The following is a 12050-nucleotide window of genomic DNA, read 5'->3' as shown; positions in this document are numbered from 1 at the left end:
CAGGGCCCCCCCCAGCCAATACACCCACACCACCTCTTTCCCAAAGCCCAACCGCAGGCTCTCCCCACCCCCCAGCCCAGATACCTACACCCGGTCCTCCCCCAGAGCACAGCTGCAGAGCCCCCCTTTGCCTATACAACCATCCCACTCCCCCCCAGAGCCCAGGGATCCACAAGGAGAAACAGCTTAATGCTTGGTCCCAGGCTTGCACAGAGTTTCCTGCGTGCCACCCTCTCCCTTCCCTCAGGGCATGCTGGGAACTGCAGCTGCCAGGAACCTTCTAGTTCCCTCTCCCTCCTCCCAGCAGTGTCTTCTATGTGCAAGCTGGGGCTTTGCTGAGTCCAGTGGCCCCTAGTGGTGACTAGCAGCACTGCAACCCATTTCTGTGGGGGAAAGGAAATTCTGCATGTACAACATTAATTTCCGCAAAATTCTCTGTTGTGCAGTGGCAATATATCATATTCCTGGGGGAATTTTTCTGTCATAAGGGAGTCTATGATAAGGAAGGAGACTAAACCACCACCACTGGAGTCAAAGAAAGGCACAAAGGGCTTGGTCAGGACCAGGAGCCTGTTGGAAAAGTCTGAGCTAGCTTTGTTTATTGCAACAGGTGCAGCCCAAATGTCTTGGACTAGGAGAGAAGTGAGCATATTGAAAAGAAATTAGCAATTCACAGGAGGGCAGACCTCAGTGCAACAATATCATCAGCTTTCCAGCAATGGGACATGGATTTATATTAACTGTGTAAGAGTGTTAGGAAAAAATATGGTCATTCTACCTTCAGATAGGACCGGAGAGAGAGCCATATTTTTATATTTTGCACTTTCTTCAGCCGGAAGTGAGGAATCTCTGATTTTCTTGCCCTTCTAGCAGATGTTAAATGACCAAAGAGTTTGGCAAAAAGAAGCCTCTAAAAGAGATAAACAAAATTTTACAGTTAAGTGATTACAAATTCATTTAAAAAATGCAGTGAAACAAAGCTGAGCTCAACATGGCTTATCAATTTACTTTCCTATATTAAACATGCAACTTTAAAGAGCACAAATAGAGGTAGTGCTATACTAAAAAGAATACATCAATAAATTATATGAATCCATTAATGCTACAGAATAGGAAAATTTAACTGTGCTTGCCTGAAAATTTGCATTTTACACAGATCCATTACAAGTAGAGCTGTGCAAAAGTTTATTTGCAGAAAAATGCAGTATTGGGTCAATCAAAAGTACTCACTAATTCATGTCACGTTTATCAAATAGTTTCGACCATACACACACAGAACAACCAAATAAAACTCAGAACACATGCTGAGTGAGATTCCAAAGAAGCAAGGGTTTCTTCCTCTGAGAGGACTACAGAGTATAATGCACCTCTCATTGATTTTTCCATCAGGAAGAATTTTAAACACAGCTCTCTGGCTTTTTGGATGCATTCTGAAAGACTTATAAAATCACATACTTTCTGGGCTTATGGTCTTTTCCCAGGGGGGAAGAAAGGCATTTATTGTGTCCTTCATTTATTGGAACGATGCACAACAGATAGGTTTCAAAACCTGGAAATTTTGAGACAGCCATAGGGCTGATAGACTTGGCATTGGGACAGCTAAATAAAAACAACCCAATTCCATCTCTCTCACATATACACAAACACAAAGATATATATAAACAGACATATATTTATTTTTGTCAATGGGCTAACAATATACATATGAAAATAAAGAAAAACTAAGTATAGTAACTACACTAGCTATATAGCCACACAGAGACTACAGTAGCTAAAAAGACACTGAAGTTGGTCTATCTCACTGTCACAAGCTGTAAGAAAAAAAAACTGAGTAGTGGTTCAGGGGCAGCCCCACCCTTTATGCCATTGGGGGTGTTTGGTGGGGGCAGAGAGCAGAACAGCATGCAGAGTTCATTTGCAGCTCTAATAGACACTGCTAGTTAAAAGATTTCCATTCCTGTGTATAGGTCACATATGTACTAGGATCCACATGAGCAGATACTCGAAGAAGAATCTGCACATTTAAGCATGGCAACCCAGAGTGATAGCCGAGCCAAACAGCCTGGTAAGGAGTAGGTGACCTATAGCTAGTTTCTTAAGTGTGGTAGGAAATCTCCATCCTGTATCTTCCCAGGGAAGATGGGGAGGGATAAGTAGTTATAGCTTATGTACAGCAGCCACAGACCTCCTAATTATAGTTTCACAGAACTCAGTATTCTGCCTAAAAGATTATCTGTCTTTTTAAAATATATAATTGTATTATTTAATCCCTTAACTCTGATCTGGACAACTGGCCTTCCTTCCTTCAGGAAAAATTTCCCCTCCCACCCTTCCCTTCCCCCCCCTCCCCCCGCCCGCCCCAAGTCTTTGGTTTGGTCTTTTCTATCTTTATGTGCCAACCCATGCTCTATGAAGAGGAACAGGGGAACCAGAGCGGATTTCAATTATTTACATCCCCTTTGGGAATCTGTCCCTATGATCTCACTTCAGAGAGAGGAACACAATTAAGCTAAGACACTCTTCCAAAAAGATTTTCAAGTGGTTAGCAATCTCTCTGCCCTCAAGCAGGCAGGGCTCATTGCCTTGTCTCCCCAGTACAGATCCCTTCTGGATCTCTCAGGTAAGGTACCGGGGGATTCAAGAATGGACTCCCCAGAGGCTCTAATCTTATCTAGTGTACGGAATCTATAAAAACCAGATGGTTCTACATTTCCCTGGATGGCCTCAGCCTAGGATGTCAGTAGGGATCTCCTGGGAGGCCTGTTATTGAGACGGCAGCAGGGAGATGAAGCTGGGCCCGACTATCCAGTGTTGGCAATGTCCATGCTATAGCCAATGCCCTCCATACACTGTCTGAGGGGAGGCAGAAGAGGAGAAGACATCTGAGCTCCTCAGTCAGGAGTGTGGCTGCTGACATGGGCTCTAACGATTTAGACACTATTTTCCATCTGGAGCATGGCCCATCTGGCATCACTCCTGTTGTGCAAATAAGGGAGGGGGAGCTGCTTGCCCCTGGAGATGGCTATTCCAATCCTGCCTGACTCCTTTCCTGTAGGGGGTACAGGGGGACTGAGGGAAATTCAGCTCTGGGACATTGCTGAGAATTAGTTGGAGAATTATTGAGCTAAAGTGTTAATCAGAAATTTGAAATAAAAAGGTGAAAGTTTTCCTCAGAAAAAACTCTGTAGCAGGGATATCTTAATGAGCCACTGGTTGTAAAGGAGGCTGATAAAACTAAAGGAAACTTCAAAGGGCAAGGTGTTCCCCTTCTGCTAGTGACTGACAAGTCTGGTTCTGCCCCCCAAGAGAAGCAGTCTGAAGTGCCTACTGTAATGGATCTATGGACCTTAGAAGAAACAGTTTAAATTGTTTATGCCCAACAAAACTCATCAAGCATAATACTTAGTTTTCTTTTTCTTCCACAAAGGAATGTAATAAAGAGAGGCTTGATAGTATACTTACCTGTTTGTATGTTCTCTCTGCTACACATAGCAGAAAAAAGAAAATCCATACAAGGGACACACGGACTACAAAACTTATTATAACCATAGAAAGAACCAGTATGTCTCCATTTGACCCAAATGCAATTATATAAAGTTCAGTAGCAGAATGTGTAGCTAGCTGTTCCAAATCCTTAGCTTGGGAAAGTCTAAATATAAATGGAGTTAAACCCAGGATTAAAGAGATTACGTTTCCAAAAATCTGGTATCCTATTCCTGGCATGTGGCTGTTCACCTAAAAATGGGAGAAATAAAGTTATCCATTAATTATAAGAATTAAGCTCATGCCTATTAGCGTCAACAGCTTAGTTATTACTTCAGTTTAGCAATGACAGTTCCAAAAAAAGCTATACAAGATGTAAAATATTTATTAAACACCTTCAAAATGTACTGTTATAGAAACAGTATATACCTTAAATATACAAAATGACAATGAAACTGAGGTTGAGGATGGATAGGTAGCTATCAAAATAGTTAATGCACACTGAAAATAAAGTAAGTAAATAAATTTAACCTATACATTATTGTTTTTTATAAGGAACTAAAACAGATGATGACTCAGGGGCAGCTGAGTAATTTTATTAAAAATAAAGACAACAGTGAAGCAACATATGCGCCAATCAACCTAATTGCTTTGCTTACATGTGTGTACCTTGTTCTCCTTCCCTGCATCTTTGTCTTTTTAGATTGTAAGTTCTTTGCAGGGACAATGTCTTCCTAAATGTTTGTACCCCACCTAGCACCATGAAACCCCAATCCTACCTGGGTCTGTTCGTGTTATCACAATATAAATAAATAATAGAGGGCTATATTGTCTATATGGATAAGGCACATGTGGTTCACCTAAGCATGTAACTGTATTGCCTTCTAATGGTTTGCCCACAGAGAAAAACGCTCTCAATACTGCTAAAACAAATGAAGGGTCTCTTTAGCTAAAGTTGTGTATGTCTGGATTTGGTATGGAAGTCTATTCTATCTCTGCTGGTGTCCATATTGGTTGTATTGGTACAGCATATGAAGGAGTAGTCAATAGGTGGACCGCAGGCCAAATCCAGACCATCAGATGCTTTTGAACGGACCCAAAATCTTTTTATTTACTTATTATCATTATAGTTATTAAAAAAACTATTCTGGAGTCTGGACCTTGACCAAGAAATTTGGACCTTGACAAAAAATAATCGACTACCCCTGACACATGGGGTCATATTGGTCTTCTCTTAAGAGGAGAATTTTATTTGGGAACATTTTGGTGCATCAGACATAGCATCCATTTTCTTAAAGATTTATTTCATAAAGTAAGCAATATTTTTCCAACTTAACTCTAGTTTTCAGATATTTATATCTATAGCTGTATCTCTAATATATTTCTAATTTTTGATATTCACATAAAACCCAGAAATGAAATTGGTTGTTCCTAAGAGTTGGGGGACCAACATTCACAGAATGTTCAAGTGCCTGAAAACAAACCAAATAAAGACTAACAATTAAGCTCACTGTGTGGATATATAGTCATTCGAATCTAAAATGCATGGTTTTAAGATCTGAGATTTAATAACTTTTGTAACCACCGATGGTGACAAAATGAAATCAGAATGAGATCTCACAGAGCAAGACTTCTAAAGATATTTCCTGGAGATTATCAGAGAGAAAATCTGCCCAAAACTTGATAAATTCTGAGTGCTAATTATAGTTTGCATGGAGTAAAAAGAAAAGAATACTCACTCTGTTCATTATCATGCCGCTGATTTCAAGTACTGACATATCAGCTTTCTTGCAATCATTACCCTCCCATACAATAGCGCTTACTTTTTCTAGTCCTGGATTGGAACTATGGAGCCAGGGCAAATGACTCTATAAAAAGCAAGGATATTCATTTGTATATAATAAGTATTGTATAGTTCACCAACAAAATTTACTTCAGTGTCAATACTTCTGCTGACAAAAGAAATTACATCAGATTCTGTCTTGAATATTGTTGTAAAGAGCTTTCATATGTACCAGATCATCATAGAATCATAAAAATGCAAGATTGGAAGGGACCTTGAGAAGTATCTAGTCCATCCACCTGCACTGAGGCAGGACTAAGTACATCTAGACTATCCCTGACAGGTATTTGTCTAACCTGTTCTTAAAAACCTTCAATGACAGGAATTCTACAACTTTACTTGGAAGACTAGTCCAGTACTTCACTTTTCTTACAATTAGAAAGCTTTTCCTAACACCTAATTCTCTCTTGCTGCAGATTAAGCCCATTATTTTTTGTTTTATCATCTTCAGTGGACATGGAAAACAACTGTTCACAATCCTCTTTTTAACAGCCCATAACACATAAGAAGATTATCAGTACTCCCCGCCCCCATCAGTCTTCTTTTCTTAAGACTCAACATGCCCAGTTTTTTGTTTGTTTTTTTATAACCTTTCCTCATAGGGTGCCAGTCAGTTTTCAGAATCTACTTTCCTACTCTTTCCTCAATCGCCTGCATCCCTTCCAGTTGGCATGGTCACGAGTAACCTCAGATCATTGGGTTTTCAGTATATCTGGGCTACACCCTGCAATTCCTCGAGCGCATCCTCAAAAGGAGTGCTTCTGGCCTCCCTGGTGTTTCGCAAGGCCAGGCTGAGTGGGCAGACAGGAGCTGGAGGGGCAATGATGACTGAACCCTCTATCTCCAGAAATCCTACCCGGGAGGCAGGGGATAGCCGGAACTGCTTTCTTGCCGTCTGCTGCGTATGCAGACCGAGTGAGCAGAGGGTGGCTCAAGAACTGTTGTGTCCATGCAGCCTCGCATCTGTTTTCTCTGAAAAGAGCCCGTTTCCTTCGATGGGAAGGTTATGGATGGAGGACTGCGTTTCGTGGGACAACTTGAGGACTGAAGCCAGGAACTGTGCCTCATCACTATGTCCAAGGCAACGATCCTGGCCGTCGAATTGGCTGTGTCCCAGACCCTCTAGAGAGAGTGCCTTGCCACCGCAGTACCCTCCTCCAGGAGGGTAGCAAATTCCTGGCCCAAGTCCTGAGACAGGGAGTCTCTGAACTTCTTGAGGAAGTCCCACAAGTTAAAACCGTATCTCCCCAACAAAGCTTGGTGGTTCAACACTCTAAACTGAAGGCTGGCTGTTGAATAACCTTTTCTCCCAAAAAAGGTCCACCCTCCAGGTGTCTTTGTTTTGGGGGCTGGAACTCACTTACCCATGCCTGTCCTTTTCGTTGGCCGCAGATACGACAAACGACCCTGAGGGTGGTGGGTATACAAATATTTGAACCCCTTAGTGGGGATGAAATATTTCTTTTCTACCCCCTTGGAGGTGGGCGGGATAGAAGATGGGATGAGCCACAGGGCCTTAGCGATCTTTAGAACCCCTTCATATACCAGCAGTGCAACCCATGATGGGGCTGCCACCGTTAGAACATCAAAAAAGTTGTCTGATTGTTCCACCAGTTCTTCCACTTCTGAGCCCAAATTCAAAGCCACCCTTCTAAGCAGGGCATGGTGCTCTCTAGTCATCGGGAAAACTAGCATGTGAAGGCCCCGCTACTGCCTCATCTGGTGATGAGGATGATGATTGCACCACTGTGGAAGGGCCTCGGGCACTGTCCCCCATAGGGGAGGGCTCCCTTGGAGTGCACACCAACTCCTCTACCCCAGCATCAGAGTCTGTGCTGCGCACCAAACTTGGTACCGTCGGTGGAGGGAGTTGCTTCTCCGAAGCCACAAGGGAGGACTGGTGCGAGAAAGGCATCAGCATCGCCGGCATGCCCCACACTTTTCAATAAGGCCATTGGACTGGCCACTGGCCTCTGCTGCCATGCTGGCACTGCAGGAGCCAAGACAGTCTCTGGTGCCCACAGGAGTCGCTGCTGCCGTGGCAAGGGGCTAAAGTCCCACTCCGACCCAGATGAGTCCCCTTCCGGTGACCAAGGCGGAACTGTAGATGCCTGGGTCTGGCAGCTGATACTAGGAGCGGCAGAGCAGTGCCTCGAATAAGGTGATTGGCACCTCTCTGAGGACTGGTGCCAGGGACGTAGATATCGCTTCTGCAAAGGTAAGCGGTCCCATACCAGTGAAGAATGATGCACGGATGGAGACCTGCGCTGGGGCGTCAGCTGGTGGGAGGACAATCGGTGCCTCACTGCGGGTGATCTGTGCTGCGCTGGTGGAGACCAGGACCGCGGTGCCAGCAACCTGGACTGTCTGACCAGAGACATCGGTCATGGAGTCGGGGAGCGCTGCCTCTGCTCTGGGGATTGACAGCATTTGACTGCTCTCTAAGGTGGTCCCATGACTGATTTGCCCTTAGCGTGGGGAGCCTTAGGCACATCCAACATCGTACATGGCGCAGGCGGCACTGGAAAGGCTCTCTGGTCCCTAGCCACCAGAAGGGCCTCAGACGTCAAAGGCACTACCAGGTACCTGGATCCCCTAATGCTCCCAAGAGTCAGATCCTTGGGGGGGAGGGAAAGAGGGGCTGGGGAGTCAAGATGGAGAGGCACTCCCTTGAGGCTCTGGAATGAGCAGGCAGCCTGAACTGGGTCCTTTGCCCAGCGCCCATTGTCCTTTCTTGCTTGGTGTCAGGGAGCCTCGCTTTTTCAGGCGCTTCTTGGGCACCAGCAAAGGGGAGTGGTGCCGGGCGGAGCCCAGTGCCAGTGGTGTGCTCCTCACCGATGCCAAGGTGCTTGGCGTGGAGTTAGAGGAGGAAGGCTCCAAGACTGGACTAAGCATGGACTCCATGAGGAGGGCCCTCAGATAAATGTCCCACTCCTTTTGAGTCCTGGGACGAAAGTTTTTGCAAATTCAACACTTGTCCTTTGTGTGCAACTCTCCCAAGCACTTTAGGAATCTGCCATGGGGGTCGCTAACAGGCACAGGTCTATTGCGGTCTGAATAGGGCTTGAAACCTGGAGGCTGGGGCATGCCCCGCCCCGGGGTAAAGTGCCTGCAAGGACTCTAACTTGCTAACTCTTACAGCTTAACTCCTAATTACTAACTAACAGCTATATACAAAGAGAAGAGACAACAGGTACTAGAAAAAACACTATCCACTTGGGAGGCAAGGGGAAGGCGCTCCGACCTACGCGGCAAGAAGGAACTAAGTGGTTGTCGTGCCGGCAGTGCCTCATATACTGGTGCATGAGCACAGCACTCCAGATGGCCCCACAGCTGGCCCAATGGATACTGCTAAGGCAAAAAATTTTGACAATTGTGCATGAGGTCATGCACACATCTAGAATGGAATTGACATGAGCAAGCACTCAAAGAAGAATCTGTTCATCTCTCTCCATTGTGCAAACTGACTGTTTCCCATCTTTCAAGCAGTTACTGGTCCTCCCAGTAGAGAGGACCTTCCCTCTTTGCTTAAGAGCTTTTGGTGAAGGACCTTGTCAAAGGCTTTCTGAAAATCCAAGTATACTGTATCTACTGGATCACTCCTATCCGCATGCTTGTTGACTCCCTCAAAGAATTTTAATACAGTAAAAGCTTTGTTACCCGGCATGTTCAGAGAAATGGGGGGTGCCAGTAAATCAAAAATTGTGGTTAACTAAAAGGGAGTTTGGGTGTAGGAAAGGGCTCAGGGCTGGGGTGAGGGAGGAGGAGGGGGTTCTGGGAGGGAATTTGGTTGCAGGAGGGGGCTCGGGGCAGAGGGTTGGGGCACAGGAGGATTTTTGGGGTGCCGGATCCAGGCGGCATTTACCTTGGGCGGCTCCCTGCAAACGGTGACATGTCCCTGCTGCTCCTAGGTGGGCGCCGGCTCCCACAGCTCCCATTGGTAACGTTCCCCAGTCAATGGGAGATGCAGAGCACGGAACCCCTGTCACCATTCCTCTGCCTAGGAGTATTGACTGTGACCAGTGGGAGCTGCAGGGGTGGCGCCTGCAGGAAGAGGCAGCGCGCAGAACCACCTGGCCATGCCTCCAGATAGCAGCAGCATGTCACCGTTTGCGGGGAGCCGCCTAAGGTGAGTGCCGCCCAGATCCGGCACCCCAAAACCCCTCCTGCACCAACCCCTTGCCCTGAACCCCTTCCCACACCCCAACTCCCTCCTAGAGCCCCCTCCCAAAATGCCGATTTATAGAGCTTTCCAATTGGTAAAGTGCCAGCTAACACAGCTTTTACTGTATATTGGTGAGGCATGATTTCCCTTTACAAAAGCTGTGTTGACTCTTCCCCAACATATTGTGTTTATGTAGGTGTCCGATAATTCTATTCGGTACTATAGTTTTTACCAAGTTTGCCCAGTACTAAAGTTCAGCTCAACCAGGATCTCTGCTGAAGCCGCCTTCTTTTTTTTTTTTTTTTTTTTTAAAAATCAGTGTTACATTTTCTACCTTCCAGTCATCCGGTGCAGAGGCTGATTTCAGTGATAGGTTACATACTACAGTCAGTAGTTCTGCAATTTCATATTTGAGTTCCTTCAGAACTATTGGGTGGATATCATCTGGTCCTTAAGTGTCATCCGGCACTTAATTTGTCAATTTATTCTAAAAAATCTTCAACTGATACATCAATTTGGGACAATACTTCAGATTTTTCACCCAAAAAGAATAGCTCCAATGTGGATATCTCCCCCACATCCTCTGCAGTGAAGACCAATGCAAAGAATTTATTTAGCTACTCTGCAACGGCCTTGTCTTCCCTGAAGGTTTCTTTAACACCTTTGTCATATAAAGGCCCCACTGCCTAAGTGGCAGGCTTCTGATGTACTTGCAAAAACTAACAGTAATTTTTTTATCTTTAGCAAGTTGCTTCTCCAAATTACATTTTTACAAGTTACTTGCCAGAGTTTGTTCTCCTTCCTATTTTCCTCATTAGGATTTGAATTCCAAATTTTAAAGGAAGCCATTTTGCCTCTAATGGTCCCCATTACTCTGCTATTAAACCATGGTGGCATTCTTTTCATTCTACTGTCTTTTTTCATTTGGGATATACATTTAATCTGAGCCTTTATGATGATGTTTTTAAATAGTCTCTGTGCTGCTTGCAGGCCTTTTACCCTTGTGACTACTCTTTTTAATTTCCATAAGTGAAGTTAAATGTTATTGAAGTGGCATTTTGTTGTTGTTTTTAGTATTTTCCCTTCCTACAAGCATGTTAAATTTAATAACATTATGGTCACTATTACTGAGCTGTTCGGCTATAGCTATTTCTTGGACTAGATGCTGTGCTCCACTTAGGACTAAATAAAGAATTGCCTCTGCCTTTGTGAGTTCCAGGACTCGCTTCTACAGGAAGCAGTCATTTACGGTGTCTAGAAATTTTCTCTGCATCATGCCCTAAGATGACATTTACCCAGGCAATATGTATATAGTTGAAATCACCCATTATGATTTCATTTTTTGGTTTTGTATGTTTGAAGGTTGAGATGTCATCATTAATATATTTATGCTATCTGGAGCTTTTTAGAAGTTTAAGGCTATGTCTATGTTATATCTACACTTGGGAGTGATTTACTTCTGTAGGAATACTGGCAAATGCTCCTATTGGGAATGCAGCTATACTTGCAAAACAGTCTATATTTGGGGCTTTTGTTGGCACAGCTATGCTTTACCTCTGAAAATGCCTTACCCCAAAATACAACTTGGGAAGGCTACAGAGTAACAAAATGTCTGGAAGTGCTGGTGATCTTGGAGAACCTAGTTCTTTCAGAACAACGCCCTCAAAGACACTGACATTGGTGTACTTTAAGGCCCTATCTATACTGGCAGTGGTATGTAGGGTATGTGAAGGTACATGCTGTAGTAAAGCAGGCTGTGTCCACACTGCAGCATGTAGCTACACACAGCAATGAAAAGCTGTGGCAGGGAGGAGGCAGAGGGAAGTTGCCAGAGACTTTCCCTGTTGCTACCCACTGTGACAGGAAAAAACTCTGGCAGCTCTCTGCAGCGGGGAAAAGCTCCAGCAGCAGGATGATAGACAATGGACCATGGAAAGGCTCTAGCAGCAGGATGTTAGACTGCTAAAAATATCAGTGTAGACAAGGGAAGCACTGTTTGGGTGTGTAAAGAGCTGTGTAGGATATATACTCTGAAGTTGTGGTGTGCCTTTACACATGTAAGTACTGCCTCATTGTCTTCACTGCTATATATACACTCCTGTGCTAGGGGTGTGTGCTGCATATGTACGTTACACACCATCATAAGTGTAGACATAGCCTAAACCAGGTATCTCAAACTCAAATCACCACGAGGGCCACCTGAGGACTAGTACATTGGCTCGAGGGCCGCATCACTGAAACCTTTTCATACAACGATACAAAAGTATAGTCAAAAATGAAAAAGAGGAAGAGTAATATAGTATGCTATTAAAAGTCAATGTATTAACTTTTTAAAAACTGTAATGTAAAGAGGAGTTTTAACAAAATATAAACACCTGTAACTATTCCTTATGTGGTCAGTAACACTGATGACGATCTACACTAACAGTCTATCAACATAGCTGTAATGGCATGAACTTTTTAAAGTAACTATTCATGCAAAATATGTTGCCACTTTTAACAACCATTCTTCCCAACTACTCACAATCAATCATACATGCTGAACTTCATACCTCAGAC

The 12050-nt window shown here is 44.2% G+C and overlaps 1 protein-coding gene across 9 annotated transcripts in view; it reads right to left on the bottom strand.

Moving 5' to 3' along the window:
* PHTF2 (putative homeodomain transcription factor 2) overlaps positions 1–12050 on the bottom strand; it is a 180945-nt gene that overhangs the window by 31482 nt on the left and 137413 nt on the right. For all 9 annotated transcript variants that reach the window (XM_007063795.4, XM_043552161.1, XM_043552155.1 and 6 more), the window contains 3 exons: positions 5223–5351; positions 3463–3735; positions 779–910 (listed from right to left, as the gene is read on the bottom strand). In XM_007063795.4, coding sequence (XP_007063857.3) covers positions 779–910; positions 3463–3735; positions 5223–5351 — 534 coding nt within the window. The remainder of the gene's footprint in view (positions 1–778; positions 911–3462; positions 3736–5222; positions 5352–12050) is intronic.

This window comes from Chelonia mydas, chromosome 1 (assembly GCF_015237465.2).
Source record: "Chelonia mydas isolate rCheMyd1 chromosome 1, rCheMyd1.pri.v2, whole genome shotgun sequence".
NCBI classification, from domain to species: Eukaryota; Metazoa; Chordata; order Testudines; family Cheloniidae; genus Chelonia; species Chelonia mydas.
The sequence above is the reverse complement of the archived record's forward strand: the minus strand, read 5'-3'. Positions and strand labels throughout refer to the sequence as shown.